The sequence below is a fragment of the Culex pipiens genome, chromosome 1, assembly GCF_016801865.2.
Source record: "Culex pipiens pallens isolate TS chromosome 1, TS_CPP_V2, whole genome shotgun sequence".
NCBI lineage: Eukaryota > Metazoa > Arthropoda > Insecta > Diptera > Culicidae > Culex > Culex pipiens.
The window spans coordinates 11,187,806-11,205,755 of record NC_068937.1 but is presented as its reverse complement, the minus strand read 5'-3'; the positions used below and the strand labels follow the sequence as shown (position 1 = coordinate 11,205,755).

Genomic DNA, 17,950 nt, shown 5'->3' with positions numbered 1-17,950 from the left:
AAACAAAAAAATACGGGTCTAATTATTTCGGCCAGGGAACCCCCAGAAAAATTTTGAGCCCGATCCGAGGACTTTTGTTTTTTTCCATGCTGTTTTCGTGGGGAATTGCTGAATAATAAAAAATTGAGATTATGCTACCTGCAAGCTATGAAAATTCAAATATTTTGTTTGATGAAATTATATTGTGAAATTTTAAACATATTCACAAAAAAAACTAGACTGCATTTTTTTTAGTAAATATCTAATGTTGTGGAAATACATTTAGAATTTCGCTTCATTTTAAACCCTTATTGAAAATATTAAATTTCTTTTAAAAAATCCTAACAAAATTGTGAAACTTTATCACCAAATTTGACAACCAAATTGAAAATCCGCGTACAAAGAAACTGGCAAATGGTTAATCTAAAATGGAAAAAAAATCGGCTCAAAAAGATGAGAACATTTGTTTTTTTTGTGGCCATCGCAGAGAGGATTCTGTGAACGAATTACAGAATCTACAGAAGAAGAAGGACACGTGGACATACCGTACCAAATGCTCCGTGATTATTAGTTCAGAAATCTCAGTTGTTTAGTGAAAATGTAGTTTTTTTAGTAAATGTGATAAATTAAATCGAAGAAAAAAAAGCATTCCATTAGAAAGAAAAGAACACAACCAAAGCTCAAAGGAAAAGAAAAAAGTATAAACAACAAAAACAACCTGAACACAAATTCAACGTCGTCGGCCGGACGGGCGTCGTCACCGGCGCCACCATCGGTGCCGTTCCGCCGGATTTAACGACCACATTGGCAGCTCTGCCGCCGCCATCCCCATGTTCCGGCACAACCGACAGAGGTTTATAGGACGAGGAAGAGGAAGAGGAACTGAGCAGGGGAGGTGCGGGAGGCGTGTACAACTGCATGTCCACGTCCGCGTCAAAGCCACTTCCGGCGCCACCCGGACCCTCACCGTCGTGCCCACCAGGTTGGCTGTGCACCTCGACGATGGTTTGGTTCCGGTGGAGCAACTTGAGCCGGAACTGCTCCTCGGAAAACGGTTGCTGCAGCCGGTGGGCCGCGGCGTACGTTCTGGCCGGTGGAACCGGTGTCGAAGTTCCGATTCCGAGGGTGAGAGACGAAGGTGGCGATGAGGAGGAGGAGGTGGGGAAGGAAAAGTGGGACAGGTGACCGTGGGTGGGCGGGGCCGAGGAAGGGGGCGGACTCAGTGCGGACGGGGGCGGAACGAATGATCCCGCGGTGGCCGGTCCTTGTAACCAAAATGCTGTAAAAGAGTTTCGGATGTGTGCGTGAGGCGGGGAAGAGAGAGAGAAAGAAAGAAAGAGAGCGACACAAAAACATAAGAAAAGAAACAATAACAAAGAAAAAACAATACAATTTGCTGAAGGTGCTCCATCGACGGCAGAGAAACAAAACAAACAAAGAAAAACAGAAAAGTGTGCCTTTGTGTGTGTGTGCACTTGTGTTGGTGGTGATGTCCTCTCGACTCCCAACCCAGATCCGTGTACTAACCTGTCGAGTTGCGGACCGCGTGGCGGTACGAGTTCTCCCGGACCGGACGCTGCCGGAGCAGCGAGCACGACCCCGGTGCGTCCTTGGCCGACGTCGGCAGCGAATGCTGCTGGTCATCGCTGCTGGCCGTGGAAGCGGCGTACAGCGACGCCATCGGATCCTTGGAGCCGCTGGATTCGACCGACAGCGAGCGGACCCGCACCGGCGTTCGCCGGGACTCGGAGTCCGAGCTCACCGAGCGGGGCTTTTCCTCTGTGGGGAAGAAAAGTCAAATAAAGATGATAATTAGTTTTCTTTTTTCATTAGCCTTTTCATACAATTTATGCTGAGATTTTATACCATTGCATTGACCAGGGTCAAGGTTACAAAAAAAAATAATCAGATTTTAGGCCTCATTAAAAAAAACATTTTTTTAAAGGCATAGCATAGCATAGCATTGGTGTCTACCCGTAGTTGCTACTCTGTTATTGACCAGGACCTCCAAGAATTGCTCCGTGGACCAAAGATGAAGAGTAGGAACCAATCATCACCACTTCGCAACTTTCAAATGTCCCTATCATGCTAGCCAATCACAGCGCCGGCCACGACCAGTGGTAAGACACGGGGAAGTGGATAGGAATTTTAGTCCGATACTTGAGTGATGAAGACCGCTAAATCGGCTGCGTCTTCGACAAAGTATCACGTGAGGTTTGAGGGTGTTAGTAAGATGGGTGTGAAGCCAGGATTCACCGTGGTAAGTGATGCGGCCGGTCAAATCTATTTATAGTCCTTAATTCTTCGTATGTTCTTGGATTCATTTTTGGAAGCTTTCCAATTCGGTTCACCATGCTTTTTGTGGTGAATTCTGGTCGTGTTGAAAGTTCAATATTCGCCTAACAATTATGCAAACAGTGTCCTTGAATTTAACTTGCATTCAATATTGCATTTTCCTGTTTTTAGGTTCACACAGATTCCAATCAAGTTTCTTGGATTCTTATAGCATTCTTAATCCTTCTAGACAACTAAGCATCGATGGTCTGGTGGTTAGCATTTTTGTCTGCTGACCCAAAGGACGGGGGATCGAACCCCGCCGCGAGCTAATGAATTTTTCGTTCATATTCAAGTGTTCAGAATTCCTTCTTTCCATAATTTCTCGATAGGAGCAGATGGGAATCGAACCCAGAACCTTCCGCTTACAAAGCGAACAGCGTAACCATTCAGCCACGCCTACCCCTGCATTATTTACATTACATTTTTTTAAAGGTCCTATAAACTAAATTTTTAGTTTTTGCTTTTTGGGTGTTTTTAGAACCACCTTGAGTCAGTCAGTTCAAAAACACCCAAAAAGCATAAAAATAAAATTTTGTTAATAGGACCAAAAAAATAAAAAAGTATAAAAATTGAAATTACGAGCCTTGGTTTCAACATTTGAATGAAAAAAGTGTTTTAAAATGCATTATACACCTGTCCAGTTGTTTTGCCATCATTAGTTTCCAAAATATCTAAGTATTGACAAAAATTTTATTTATTGCGAAAAATTAAATTTTTGCGGTGCTGTGCATTGGAATTTCATAAATATTCAAAACGTTTTTAAGCAAGCCCAAACATGCTAAATATGATTATCAATGCAGAAAAATGCATTTTAGATTGTTTTCAGATGTTTAGACTAATATTTTCATGGAAATTTTGAAGTTTTTTGGAAAAATATTGTTTTGCCCCCTGATTACACAGTCCAACAAGATTTTGTCTCTGAGACGAGTATATGTGTTCCTAATAGAATTTTGCCTGCTGAATCCGAATCCGGGTCCAGAATTGCTCCAAATGGTTGGCCATTTTAAAATTATATTTTCAGTTGGTTCTCATTCAAGTTTTTCCAACTTGCATGCAAGTCAAATTCTAATTTTAAAATGGCTATAAATATGCGTAGAAGCAATCAAATTTTAAAAACCAGGGGTGTTTCAGAAAGGGGAAAACGTGAACTTTAAGATACATGTATTGGTTTAGTTGTTTATTCATTAGTTCTTTTGTAAAATAGTCGACAAAGTAGCTAATTTTGGCCTAAACTAACATTTCAAAAGGGTGTACTCAAAATTGGGACCATTTGGAGCAATTTGGGACCCGGATTCGGATTCAGCAGGCAAAAATCTACTAGGAACACATATTCTCGTCTCAGAGACAAGAAACATTTGATTTTTTGTTGAACTGTGTTATTCAGACCAATTTTGAAAAATATTTTCAACGGCCTAACTAAGAAAAAAGTCGAAACAAATATTTTGACTTTATTTTTGGATGTAAAATCTAATTTTAAATCGAAAAGTACTAGTACTTACATAAATGTTGATACCATGATATTTTAACTTTTGGAATCAACTTAAAAATGTTGGAATCAACCTTAAAATATGAAAAGGCTCAAAAACATTTTTTTCGACCTTTTCTATAACTTTGTGATACTTCAAAAAAACCCTGCAATATTACAAAAAAAACACGATATTTCTCTGCGAAATCACACATCAGTTGCCCTGGCGACTCTTCGATTTGCGTGAAATTATGTCCCAGTGGGTTAGATTTGGTCCCTGAACACGGCCCAAGGAAGTATATTTGTTCATCTATAACAAAAAAAAAATACATTTTAAAATTTCGTGTTTTTGTAATTTTGCAGGGGATTTTTTTTTTCAAGAGTATCACTGTTCACAAAGTTATAGAAAGGGTCGAAATAGTAGTTTATGCAACAAGTTGCAAAAAGAGGATTTTTTCAGCACGAGTCGTACATTTATCCAACGAGGTTCACCGAGTTGGATAAATACGACGAGTGATGAAAAAATCAACTTTTGCAACGAGGTCCATACAACGTTTTTTGCAATTCCGAAAAACACCCTTTGAACAGAATTATAGGACAAATGTCCATGCATTGAGTCAATGAATCGTTTAATTTAAAAAAATGTTGAAAAGTACAACTTTTCCAAACAAGTGCTGAAAAGTTCAACTTTTCAGCATCCATTTCAGTGCTGAAAAGTAGAACTTTTCAGCATTTGTTTTGAAAAGGGTTACTATTCCATTCTGTTATTTTTGGTACAGAAAAGTAGGCTGTTTCGTCGTTCAAGAATGACAGGAAAAGTAAGTAGTTTCAGGACGGAATTGCAAAAAAAATGTTTTTAAGCCTTTTAAAATTTTAGGATTGATTTTAAATTTTTTGATTGATTTCAAAAAGAAAAAAGGTTAAAAGTCAAAATTTATGTAAGTACTAGTAGTTTTCGATTTCAAATTTGATTTTACATCCCAAAATAAAGTCAAAATATTTTTTTTCAATTTTTTTCTAAATTACTAAACTTTTCAAAATGGTAGTTTATGCAACAAGTTGCAAAAAGAGGATTTTTTCAGCACGAGTCGTACATTTATCCAACGAGGTTCACCGAGTTGGATAAATACGACGAGTGCTGAAAAAATCAAGTTTTGCAACGAGTTCCATACAACATATTTTGCAATTCCGAAAAACACCCATTGAGTGAAATTTTAAGTAAAATTTTCTTGTATTTTTTCAATAAATCGTTTAAATCAAAAAAATTTTGAAAAGTGTTACTTTTCGAAACAAGTGCTGAAAAGTTCAACTTTTCAGCACTCATTTCAGTGCTGAAAAGTAGAACTTTTCAGCATTTATTTTGAAAAGTGTTGCTATTCGATTCTTTTATTTTTGGTACAGAAAAGTAGGCTATTTCGTCGTTCAAGAATGACAGGAAAAATAAGTAGTTTCACGACGGAATTGCAAAAAATATTTTCAGAAACGGTCACTGATTGGCACTATTTTTAAAAATCGAAAAACCGCAAATATTTCGCTAAACTCAAACTTCTGGTGGCTATATCTTGAAAACGGGACCCTATATAAAAAATCTGTAAAGTACTTTTCGATTGCAAATTCAATTTTACATTTAAAAAAGACCAAACATTTTATGTATGAAATTTCGACTTTTTCCAAAAATAACAGTTTTAAAAAATATGTAACTTATACAATATTTTTTGTTGGGAAATTGATTTTTTGTAAAATAAAAGTTTATTAAAAAATCTGCGAATTTCTTTTCCGTGTATCTTTTTTTCTGAATATTCCTCAACAATACCTACAATTTTGCCGAAGACACCAAATTGATCAGAAAATTAATTGGAAGGTTACAAATTTTCGAATATTCAAGTACCATTTTTGTAAGAACAGCTGCCAAAATTGTATGGAGACTTGTATGGGTGAACCAATGACACAAAATAGCTTCTTTGGTCATAGGGAAGGCCTCCACAGGGTTCGTTCAAAAATTACTTTCATAAATAGGGGGAGGGGGGGGGGGGTCTTGGGTTTGTGGCAGCTCATGTTAAAGGTATAGGAAAAGTGCATAACAGGGGGGAGGGGGGGGGGGGTCTAAAATCCCGAATTTCTCTGGACGTAATATTTGAACAAACCCACAAAGTTAGAGACAAATAAAAAAGTAAAAAAATAAAAATGGTCGAAATCGGCCGATATGAGCAATTATCCAAAATTAAATTTCTAAAAATGTTATTTTTTTACAATCCAATTTATGAAAATAATTTTAAAAAAATTAAATAATTTGGGTATTTTTTTTAGAGTGTAACTATTTTTTTGAGGATTCTAAGCAATATCTACAACTTTGCTGAAGACACCAAATCGATCAGAAAACCAGTTCTCAAGATACCGATTTTTGAATATTTCATTACCTTATGTGTGGGCAGCTACAAAAAAATTTAACTAATGATGCTAAAAAAACTAATGATGCTAAATTACTTCATCGGTCATAGAAAAAGTATACACAAAGTTTCAACAAAATCAAAAAATACAAAAATTATATTTCTTAAAATTTTGCTCCTGTATGAGAGAAGTAATTTTTGTCCTGATTTTTTTTATCTTGAAGTTCAGGAAAAAAAAAATTTAATTTAGTAAAGTTATTATTAAGGCAAATAAACTATCTTTAGGCAATTTATGTTAAAAAGTAAAGGTAATTATTTCGCAATGATTTCAAAAGAGTTTTGATTTTTGAAATGTAAAAAAAAATTGACTTTTCATTGGATTTTGTGATCTTTAGCTTGCTCTGTTCATTTCATATTTACTGTTTGTGAGATTGTGAGGACAATTAAAAAAAATAACATTTGTTCAATTTTTTAACATTGAAGTAATTATTTCGACAAATAGTATTTTTTTAAAGCATTATTTTTATTATTTCTTTTGAAGATTTATGCTTTAGGGGGCCAAAAAAGACACATTTTGAGCTAAGCAAAAAAGTGCGTTTTTTAATAAATCATGATTTTTCAGAAATATTCAAAAAAATATTTGCAGTCGACAAAGACATTTTTATTTTTAAAAAAGGTCCTAATAGCTATTGTGTTTCATATGTTTGGACTTTATAGAACCGTTGCAAAAAAAAACTTTATTCGGTACTAAATGGTTAATTTCAGCTAAAAATAAGTTATTTGAAGATTTAAGAAAAATGTTAATCTCTCTCCATTTCAGATTTTTTTCAAGTGGATTTAATTTCAACTAGGAAAATACTGAACTAACTATTGATCCGATGTTAAAGAATGAAATCTTTGTGAAATTTCCCTCTCTTTCGAATAGAAATAAATATTTTCAAAATTTTGAAGCCAAGCATAACATTTCAAAATGGTCAAACACAAAAATAAAATGTATTGAAAATCAGCCCGATAGTTGCCGAGCTATTCAATTCATTACAAAATACATTACAATTACAATTCACAGCGAATATTTGTCAGATTTTTAAAGTCAAAAATAAATATTGAAGAAAAGCTTCTCAGCTTGGAGAAATATACCCATTCCCATCACTCTAAACGGTGTTGTCTGAATGATGCTCGATAATCCGGGTTGTTTCTTGAAATTTATCAAAACTAAGTACACCAATGAGTAGAGCAGCTTTTTGTGAACATTTCAGTTTAGTTTGGCTTTTACCAAAAGTTATTCCTATTACTTTTACAAGCATTTTACAAAAATATTATCAAAGGTTATTCTCGTCAGAGGAGAATGTCCTGTTGCCCACTCAATTTCTATTATCGGCCTAATTTTGTTTTCTTTCAGTGCACTTTTGAAGCTAACAAAAATGAGCATTTCCAGAGGAAGTCTCCTCACTCTTACACGCACTGGTGGTGGTGTTTGTCTCGCTCGATTTTTGTCAACCTTCGACGAGAATAGGTAAAACGTCAAGTGACTCAGTACGTTTGTTTATTTTTACAGCGTATGCTAATTAATTACATGTTTTGGGATTATTTTTCACGTGAAAAGAAAAAGCATGTTCAAGAGAATATATTGTCAGTAATTGGAAGCAATTTTATATCTTGAGCGCTGTGAAAACGTTAGCGTAAGTGAAAAAATGGCTATGGCGACTTTCGATAAGCGGTCTTATGTGTGCAATTCAAGTGAAATGGTGCCTTAGAAGTAGACATTTTGATCAAAAGTGCATTAAATTTGATCTTGATGGCCAGTAAATGTCATAAATTTTAATCCTAACTCGAAGCGAAGCCTTTGCTGGTAAGTTAATGGCCTGAACAGTAATTTTGAAGCTTTAATCGAGCAACAAACTCTCCATATTTCGAATATAGATGATTGACGAGAATAGGTTTATTTCCCCTATTTTTTTCAAATCAAGTTCTTTTATTATTTTTTTGTCTTCTAAAAAACGTGTAAAATTGTTTTTTTAAATCATGGAAACAAGACATTTGTAAAATTCACTGTTTGTTAAAAAATACTAATTTTTTAAATTGTACCTAATATTTTCAAAAAGTTAACAACAGTTTAAAAAACACAACAACATTTTAATAAAGACACCAAGTCGATCGGCAATATCTCAGTGATGTTATGATATTAATATCGTTTTGAGTTAGGTATTTATAATCCACAGATCTTTATGAATCATATATTAAAACCATTAGAATTGACATAGTTCAGCAGCTTGTGTTTTTAATATTTTTGCAGTCATAAAATTGTCGCAAGTACAAATCTATTTATGTTGCAAGATATCAAGCAAAACTCACCTGTCGACCTCCTCCAGCCGGTACTTTCCGCCTTCAGTTCGAACTCTTTCCGTCGCACGGCCACATTCGGCACGACCTGCTTCGGGTTCATCCTAAAAAGTTACAAAAAAAAACAACAGTTTAAAACCTGCTTCCGCTACCTAACATCAACCTCCCCAACTCACCGACTCAACTCGCTCTTGTACAACTCCGCCCGATCGACGCCATCCGGCGACAGTGGCCGCCCGGACTCAAACAGCTTGGCCTTCTCCGAGACGACGTGCATGCTGGCGGGCGACAGTGGCAGCGCCGACTGCGACCCGCTCAGCTGCTGGTTCTGCTGGATGAGCAGCAACGAGGGCGGCGCCGACTTGGGCTCCCCATTCGTGCCGGCAAAGAACTGCTCCCGGATGGCGGACATCGCGGAGCTGTGCTGCTCGCGGGCCGCCGCCAGGCTGGCCGCGTGCGTTTGCGTCCCGGAGGACATTTTCGTTGTCGTTGGCCGGAGTAAGGAATCTTGCTGGTGGTGTTGGTGTTGGTGGTTGCTTTCGTTTGCTATCACAGGCATTGTTGCGTTTGAGGGTGGCGGTGGCCACACGGACTTTTGAAGCCGGTTCGGGCGGCCGTAGAACTCGCGCTGCTGAACGTCGGAGGCGCAGGAGGTGGGGGCCGGCGCTGGGCGCCGCAGGAATTCCTCCTTCTGCTCGAAGCTCTTGCGCAGACGGGACATTATTGCACTGTCGCCGCCCCCCATCAGGACGACGTCGTTGGCCGAGAGGGTCGCGGCCGATTTCACCGAATCGTACGAACTTATCGAGTCGCTGTCGCGGCTGTGCTGGAGCAGCATTTTCTGCTGCTGCTGCTGCTGGGCCAGGTACTGCTGCTGCTTGATCGGGTCAAAGTCGAACACGACCGGCTTGGGCTTGGGCGCTTCCGCGGCGATCGGGGGACTTCGGATCTTGGGCACTTCGGCGTAGATGGCGGCGGGTTTGTTGCTGCTGCTGTTGCTGGTTGGGGCCACGGCACTTTCGACGATTTCCTGAAGCGTGCTGTACAGCGATTCCTGCTTTTCCTGAACATCGGTGAGGACCTGCCGCTTGCCCGTGGACGTCCGGTGGTGGGAGGTGGGCGTCGAGGACGCCTTTGGAATGAAGAGCTGCTGGGGCTGGGGTCGCTGGTTCGTTTCCGGGTTGTAGGCCGTTTCGCTAAAGTACTGTGAAAAGAGACAAAAAGACTTGTTTGAGAATCTCCAAGCGTTGCAAGCCGCACTCTTCCTACCGTTTGCAGCAAATCGTAGTTCTTCGGCACGACCTGCAGCGTGAGCGTCTTGGGCGTCTGCTGGATGGTGGCGACGACCTGCGCGTACGGCAGGCTCGCCACCGACAGGCCGTTCACGGCGAGCAGCCGGTCGCCCTCCTGCAGGCCCGCCAGGAAGGCCGGCGAGTTCGGGTGGACCTTCTTCACGAACACGGTGTCCATGGGCTGGGCAAAGTTGGGCATCCCGGCGGCGGCCGCTAGACGGTCGGCGCCCGGGTCCGGGGGGTGCGCGTCCGGCGGTGGGTACACGATAAAGTGGCGCAACGTGAACCCAAAGTCGCCATTGTGCCGGTGCAGCACCACGAGCCGGGGCCCGCTCACGAGGCCGGAGGAGGTGACGAGAATCTGCGCAGAGAGAAAAAGGCAAAATTGTGGAAAATTAGTAACAGTCAATTTTTGGGTGTTTTTGGGTAATTTGATCGCTCTCTCGCTCGAGCGGGGGTCGACCGATTTATGATTTATAGCCGTGATTAACATTTTAATTTGCGCCGTAGGGCAGGAAGAGGAAAGGGTCCGGTTATAGGTTAGTTATTTATCACGGCTACGACGTGGACGTGTGTGATCACCGGACGAGATTAAATCGATCGGCATCGCTGGGCAGCGGCGTTGCGTAAGGTGGTTGAAAGTGTAATTTACGACGAGCTTGATAAGGTTAAGAAAAGAGGGTGTGTAAACTGCTTGTTGATGGGAAATTTAGATATGTTAATCGAATTGCTATCTCCATACAGTTTAGAGTTTTTAAAAAGTTTTATAAAATATGCATTGTTGTAAATTTCTACCGGATGCATTTTATCGCAATGTCTCATTCTAAGCTGTTATCTTTTTTGGTAAAAACTCAATACTAAACACACAAATCGAGTATTATCGTTTATTGAAACAACAAGCGATAGCGATTAAACAAGCCGTGGTTCAACAGTCCGACTGCGTATTGCGTACAGTACGTCTTCGTTTTTTTTTTTCTTCTTCACATTTAGATTTATTGAATTGTCACGATTTCGCAGAAAGCGTAAAATTTAGAAAATTTCTCGTGAATTCCCGTGAAATTTAACTATTTTCTCAAATGCATCGATTTAACAGCATTCAACATTTTGGTTTATTAAGTTTTATGCACATGTTCATTGTCTATGTTTGTTTGATAAATTTTTAAAATTTCTCAATCAAAACTTATTGCTTTCCTCGATGAGGAGAGGATATAAAATCGCTTCGCTAGGAGACGGTAATTTTAGCGGATTGCAGACTGGATTTCGCCATGTGATGTGATGATCTCCACGGCGCACCAGGGATTCGGGAGACGGGAAGTTTTGGTGCTCCACTTTTTTAAGGAGATAAGGGAAAGTCTCGGGGGTATCCCCAAGTAAATTTCGCTTGGAGTTGGACAGTTTTTGGGAAGGTGAAAGGTCCAGGATACGCTCTAAGCAAGCATTGCGACCTAAAGGTGGATAAAGTAAGGTTTTTTTTAATACATGGAATAATCTTAACGGTGCACATCAACCAGAGCTTTTGCACCCAGATTATTGCTACAGACATTTTAACATCCCCAAAGCTACTATTTCCAAAAAGATGTAAAATAAAATTTGTCAATTATTATGATCAAATTATTTCAGGATTGGGCCCATAAGAACAACAATATTGGAATAAGAAGACAACAACTTCGTAGGTTGCTGTGTACCCTTAAGTAACAGGTAAACGTGGGTACGCAAGGTTGCTTAAGATGATTCCATACCATTTATACCAGAAATTTACAAATTTATTTATTGGCAGCAATTAAAAATCGGCAATTTTTTTCCTTGTACCTTCAACTTTGCCGAAGACACCAAATCGATCAGCCAAATAAAAAAATAGAATGCTCGAAATCGGCCGATTTCGTAGCTCTTCTGTTTCATTTTTTGACAATAAAATCAAAATGCATAAAACGTTTTGATAAGTATTTCGTATTTTAATGTAACATATATTATAGACATTTTAAGAGTAAAGATAAATTACTCAAATTTGATTGATTAAAACGAAATATTTGCCTTTGCCTTCCTCACTGCGGTAAGGCTATAATCCTGATCTGAAAATGAACATTTCGTTTTCGTTACGTAGACCCACCTTCACGTATACCTATCGACACAGAATCGAAAACTGAACAAATGTCTGTCTGTCTGTGTGTACACGGAGAAAAAAGAGTTCCCAAAATCGTGAACAAGCGTTCATGAAAATAGGAACCTCGAACAAAGTGTTCAAATCCCATGGTACGATTTTGAAAAACGTACCATGAAATTTGAACACTTTGTTCGTGGTTCCCATTTTCATGAACGGTTGTTCACGATTTTGGGAACTCTTTTTTCTCCGTGTATGTGTGTCTGGGTGTTACCAAAATTGTCACTCAGTTGTCACAGCACTGGCTTAACCGATTTAGACCAAACTGGTCGCATCTGACTTGGTTTAAGGTGCCATAGAACGAGCTTCAATACAATTTAAGTTTAGATAAGTAGTTCAAAAGTTATGTATAAAAATGTGGTTTTGCATATTTATATCCAGATGTTAGATAAATGACCTGAAATCGTACCAAATATGACTATATTATATATCATTGGATAGGTAATTTAAAACTTTCCCAATGAGTTCAAAACATTGAAAATCTGGCAGCCCTGTCTCAAGTTATGACAACTTAAGTGATATTTACGTAATTTTTTGGAAGCCGGATCTCACTTATCTGTATGTATACTATGTCCAGATCCATCATCCGACCCATCGTTGGTTAGGTACCGTCATCTGGGGCGAATCGGGACACATGGGGCGAATTGGGACAGCAGTTTTAGCAATTATTTTATTTTAATTTTTTTGACATGGTTTCGGTTAAACCAGATTCTGAGCAACAAAATGTATTCATTCATTCCCAAATTTTCAGCTTTTTAGTGCTGTAAAACGTGCTGTCCCTATTCAGACTGTAGTCTCAAATCGCCCCAGTTGACGGTAATCGAAAGACCTTTCCAACGAGTCTTTAATTGTAAAGAGCTATGAGAATCTATGAGAATGAGAATTCTCGTAACGAGTGAGGAAGGCACCAACCACATAGGTGGATTGAATTATTGTTTCTTTAATGATTCATTATCAACTTAAAATAATAAAAAATACAAAGTTCTCACAACGATAAACAATAGTAAACAAACAACCTTTCTTTAATTCCACCAAATGTTTTTTCAAGTTATGAATAATATAATAATGTATTTCAAACATTTTTGAATGTATGACAAAGTGTCGAAAGACATAAGGTAGAATGGACAAAAGTTCGAATGTCAAAAGGTCGATAGACGAATCGTCGAAAGAACAAAAGGTCGAATGCTTGAAATATTTTCGAAGTCAGATATTTTATTTAAAGAAGAGCAATTCCAGCCCAAAACAGGAATTTTTCAGGTACTTTTTTCTCGACCCTCTCCGATTTCAATGAAACTTTGTAGACATGTTATCCTTCGCTTATATAAGCCATTTTTGTGTATATGGAGCCAGTTCCACACGATAATTACATTTGAGAAGGGCGTAAGTGTTTTAAAAAATTTTGTAATTCGGAATTTAAATATTTCTGTATCTCGAAGCCGTTGCATCGTATCAAAAAGTGGTCAAAGACAAACTTGTAGGAAATTTTACGGGCTTTTCGATAAAAATACACTGAAAGAAAAAAACACTCAACTTTTATGAGTTTTTTTGATTTTTAAGTTTAAAAGTCAAATTTGAGGGGGAGCCCACGATTTTTTTCGTTCAAAATTTTTGTGAAGATAGCCTAAGATGTTACAAAAAGACTCACGAAAAATGCAGGATGGAGCATCTCACCTAAAAAAATACAAAAATCATTTACTGAAACTGTTTTTTTTTTAAGTGCTCTAAACTTCAAAATTTTCAAAAACCGAATACGGGAATCGATTCTTCAAACAATTTTACATAAAAGTCTCGATATTGACTACTGTCCTAAGTCCAATCCTTGTGAAGTTACAGCGGTTTTAAAAATAAAAATGTTGAAAAAATAGGTTTTTTGATGGTTTTTGGCAATTTCTATATGACAGACTTGATTTTTCAGTCTCGTTAATATTTTTACCGGAAAGCTCGTCCAATTTCCCATAAGTTTGTCTTTGACCACATTTCAATTGGATGTATGAACTTACAGATATAAGCTAATTACATTGCTCATAACTGAAAACATCATATTTTTTCAGTGTAGTATAGTAACCTGGATAGTAAATTAACTTATATCTGTAAGCCCATACATCCAATTGAAATGTGGTCAAAGACAAACTTATGGGAAATTGGACGACCTTTCCGGTAAAAATATTAACGAGACTGAAAAATCAAGTCTGTCATATAGAAATTGCCAAAAACCATGATAAAACCTGTTTTCTCAACTTTTTTATTTTTAAAACCGCTGTAACTTCACAAGGATTGGACTTAGGACAGTAGTCAATATGGAGACTTTTATGTAAAATTGTCTGGAGAATCGATTCCCATATTCGGTTTTTGAAAATTTTGAAGTTTAGAGCACTTTTCAAAAAAACAGTTTCAGTAAATGATTTTTGTTTTTTTTTTAGGTGTGATGCTCCATCCTGAATTTTTCGTGAGTCTTTTTGTAACATTTTAGGCTTTCTTCACAAAAATTTTGAACGAAAAAAAATCGTGGGCTCCCCCTCAAATTTGACTTTTAAACTTAAAAATCAAAAAATCTCATAAAAGTTGAGTGTTTTTTTCTTTCAGTGTATTTTTATCGAAAAGCCCGTAAAATTTCCTACAAGTTTGTCTTTGACCACTTTTTGATACGATGCAACGGCTTCGAAATACAGAAATATTTAAATTCCGAATTACAAAAATATTTAAAACACTTACGCCCTTCTCAAATGTAACTATCGAGTGGAACTGGCTCCATTTACACAAAAATGGCTTATATAAGCGAAGGATAACATGTCTACAAAGTTTCATTGAAATCGGAGAGGGTCGGGTACAACCGATTCCCTATTTGGCATGAAATTGCTGAGAACTGCTTTATTAATAATTGTTTCTTTTCAAATAATGGAAAAAAACTCTGAAAATATTTATGAAGTCAGACTTTTTCCGAAAAAACTGCTCATGTTAGAAAGAATGGTAAAACTTACAAAAATATGATGATAATCAAGAACAGGTTGTTCTAAAAAAAAAATAAAATGCATACACAATATTTTAGAGGTCGGACTTTTTTTTATTAAACTGCTCAAGTTTGAAAGAATTGAAAAAGCTTACAAAAATATTACAAAAAGCAAAATAGTTTGATTTTGAAAACTTACAAAATATTTGAGAAGTATGATCCAGTTTGAAAGAATGGAAAAATTCACAAAATTTCAAAAGCAGTCAAGAATAGGTTATTTTCAAAGAATGGAAAATAAATCCAAATATTGTTAGATATCACCTTTACGACCTTTTGTCCATTCGACCTTATGTCCTTCGACCTTTTGTCGCACATCCTACATTTCATGTGGATGTGAATTTATTGCGTTGACTTCAAAAAATGATTGTGTCAATTTTTCGAAATTAAGTACGAACTTTTGATACACAATTTTGATGAGAAAACTGGAATCTTATTATGAAATTGGAAAATAATAAATCTCAAGAGCCAAAAATTAACATGGAATGCTGAACCGAAATAAATCCAACGTCGTGCAGCTTGAGTCTATAATCCAAGTGTGTACAAGTTATCTCAAGTGCAGTACCAATGTGTACGTTATCAACTTCGAACCTTTCAAAAGGTTTGATAAGGAAAACAAATGCTTACAAAGCAGCTCAACGTCCGTCAGTTATCGTTGGTCGGTTGTGAAGAAATCTTGAAAAATCGCATATCAAACAGTTATGGCAGACGAAACATCCGGGGGTCATTTGAAGGATAAAAGCATTTTTCAACTGAAAAACAGGGCGCCGAAAGAACCAAATTTCAATTTCGGCGAATCTAGTAAGAGCAAGCCGATAGCCTTTAACAGTGAACCACTTTCCAAAGCGTTGTCGAAAAAGGTCGATGAGCTGGGAGCGAAAATCGATGCCATCGATGAAAGATTGAATAACATGAGTAGTCTGCTGTCATCGATATTGAAGGTTGTTACAAGTTTCGAAAAGAAAGATCTGGATACTTCCGGTTGCAAATCTGCTGGCGATTGTCCGACTCTTCCGCCAAAGCTCTGGACGCGGATATTCCTCCAACTGGAAAGGTACGAGCTACTTCAGGTGCGGATGACCTGCCGAAGCTGGAAACAACTAGTCGATAGCAATTCTGGCTTGCGGGAAGGCTTCGCCATCAGCTTTCCCGAGGGCAGCATCATGGATCGAGAGTACCTTCCGGCCGACCTACCTCCGGCATCCAAAGTGACCTTGCGGAAGGTTCGAATAATCGAGGTGGGCGGATGGTTGCCCTCGCTGGGCAACACGCTAGTTCATCTCTGCTTGAGTCAATGTAGAGTGGGGCTTTCAACGTTGGAGGACAAGCTGCGACAGACACCGAAGCTGAAGATTCTTGAACTTGAGAACATTGCAACGCACATTTATCGGTATGAGACTATAACTAAACCCAAGTTAGAGTTGAATGAATTGGAGTGTCTCGTACTAGATCAAATCGAACTGGTGAATTTTTTAAGTTGTCCTCGGCTGAAAGTTGTCAAATGTACCTCCATTTGGTTGAACAAGTTGGCTGCTTTCATATCTTCTTACCAGAGAACGCTGCAGAATGTCGAGGTGTACTATGAAAGTGAGGTTATTCAATCTCTTACAAAATTGGAACACCTCAAGTTAAAACGGTTAGAGTTCAACAAATATCCAGTATTCACAACAAGTGGCGTTATAACCAAACTAATAGAGTTATGTCGCGTACAACCCACTATAGAAGAGCTGTTGCTACCAAAAGAAGCAAATGGCATAACTTGCGATGTAAGTTGGGCTCATTTATTTTCTCAAGATTCTGTTATATTGTTTTCTTCTCTTTTTAGCATCTAAAACAAATTGGTAGTTATCTTCCTCGATTGAAATTTCTTCGAGCAGCCACAGTTCAAGAAAAATATAACACCAAATTCTTGACAGTCCTTCCTTGTTTGAAGGTTTTAGATTGGAATACCTCAACAAAAGTGGACTATTCGGGCTGTTCTAGTCCAAATCTGCTCGAAATATAGTTGCGAAACCAGAAGATATTAAGCCTACGTCACTACCTGAAACATTCGCCAAACATTTCCACATTATTTATCAAGAAATGTCACTTTAGAGACTGGACGGCCGTCTTCGATTCAATAAATCATTGCAAAAGATTGCGCCATTTAAAACTTAAAGAACTCCAAGTCTTTGGGAGCCATGAGCCCTTGTTGGAGTACTTTGACGAACTGCGCTCTTTGAAGCTGTGCAGGCTTACCATGCCCAAGGAGATGCTGAAAATATTGTTCCGGTTGTGTCCCCAGCTGGAGGTGCTGGACCTGCAGGAGATGGCGCACGTTGACAACGAGGTCGTCGAGTTGGCTTGTCAAAAGATGCGAAAGCTGAAACGGTTAACTCTGGACGGGTGTCCGCTGACGGACGTTCCGGCGATCGAGCAGTATCGAAGCCAGCTGGAGTATTTGCGTGTTGAAAATTGCGGCGAACATGTTGGCAAACCACCTCCTTTTAGTTTTGGTTACACAGCAAAAAATCCGATGGTAAAATCGCATGCAAAAGCATGTACATCACCTTTGTGAGCAAAAGCATGTAATATTGTATGAGAAAACGTGTACACAAAAAGCATGTACAAAAGAAAAATAAATAAATTTTGCACACCCCAAAAATAACATCAATCTGGTGAGAGTCATATCCAGATTACAAAGTCCGCGCCCCAACCGTCTCGGCTATCTCGCCGTCTTGTAAATGTTGTGTTCAACGCCGATGTACCAGTAGGTTTCCCGTACGTCGTATACTGAATTAACTGTATACGATGTATGGGGAACGTACAGCTACATCGGTGTTGATCCAGCAAAATTCACAGCGGCGAGATAGCCGAGATGGTTGGGGCGCGGACTTGGTAATCTGGATATGACTCTCACCAGATTGATGTTATTTTTGGGGTGCGCAAAATTTATTTATTTTTCTTTTGTACATGCTTTTTGTGTACACGTTTTCTCATACAATATTA

At 38.3% G+C, this 17,950-nt stretch overlaps 2 protein-coding genes across 8 annotated transcripts in view; one reads left to right on the top strand and one right to left on the bottom strand.

The window, feature by feature from the left end:
- Nucleotides 1-17,950, bottom strand: part of LOC120430783 (uncharacterized) — a 185,463-nt gene that overhangs the window by 74,936 nt on the left and 92,577 nt on the right. For 5 of the 7 annotated variants that reach the window (XM_039595900.2, XM_039595908.2, XM_052706278.1 and 2 more), the window contains exons 2-6: nucleotides 9,778-10,161; nucleotides 8,685-9,712; nucleotides 8,521-8,612; nucleotides 1,507-1,758; nucleotides 698-1,258 (exon numbers count right to left, since the gene is read on the bottom strand). In XM_039595900.2, coding sequence (XP_039451834.1) covers nucleotides 698-1,258; nucleotides 1,507-1,758; nucleotides 8,521-8,612; nucleotides 8,685-9,712; nucleotides 9,778-10,161 — 2,317 coding nt within the window. The remainder of the gene's footprint in view (nucleotides 1-697; nucleotides 1,259-1,506; nucleotides 1,759-8,520; nucleotides 8,613-8,684; nucleotides 9,713-9,777; nucleotides 10,162-17,950) is intronic. The other 2 variants (XM_039595921.2, XM_039595928.2) reach the window with 1 other exon arrangement.
- Nucleotides 15,677-17,430, top strand: LOC120430830 (uncharacterized). The gene is made up of 2 exons (XM_039595948.2): nucleotides 15,677-16,728; nucleotides 16,788-17,430. Exons 1-2 carry the CDS (start codon nucleotides 15,874-15,876, stop codon nucleotides 16,965-16,967), a joined length of 1,035 nt encoding a protein of 344 aa, XP_039451882.1. The 5' UTR covers nucleotides 15,677-15,873; the 3' UTR covers nucleotides 16,968-17,430.

Bases quoted from the DNA above. Each gene is read 5' to 3' on its own strand.
- LOC120430830 (XM_039595948.2), top strand. From the start codon at position 15,874: ATGAGTAGTCTGCTGTCATCGATATTGAAGGTTGTTACAAGTTTCGAA. The intron at 16,729-16,787 runs GTAAGTTGGGCT...TTCTCTTTTTAG, and splicing joins CAAATGGCATAACTTGCGAT to CATCTAAAACAAATTGGTAG.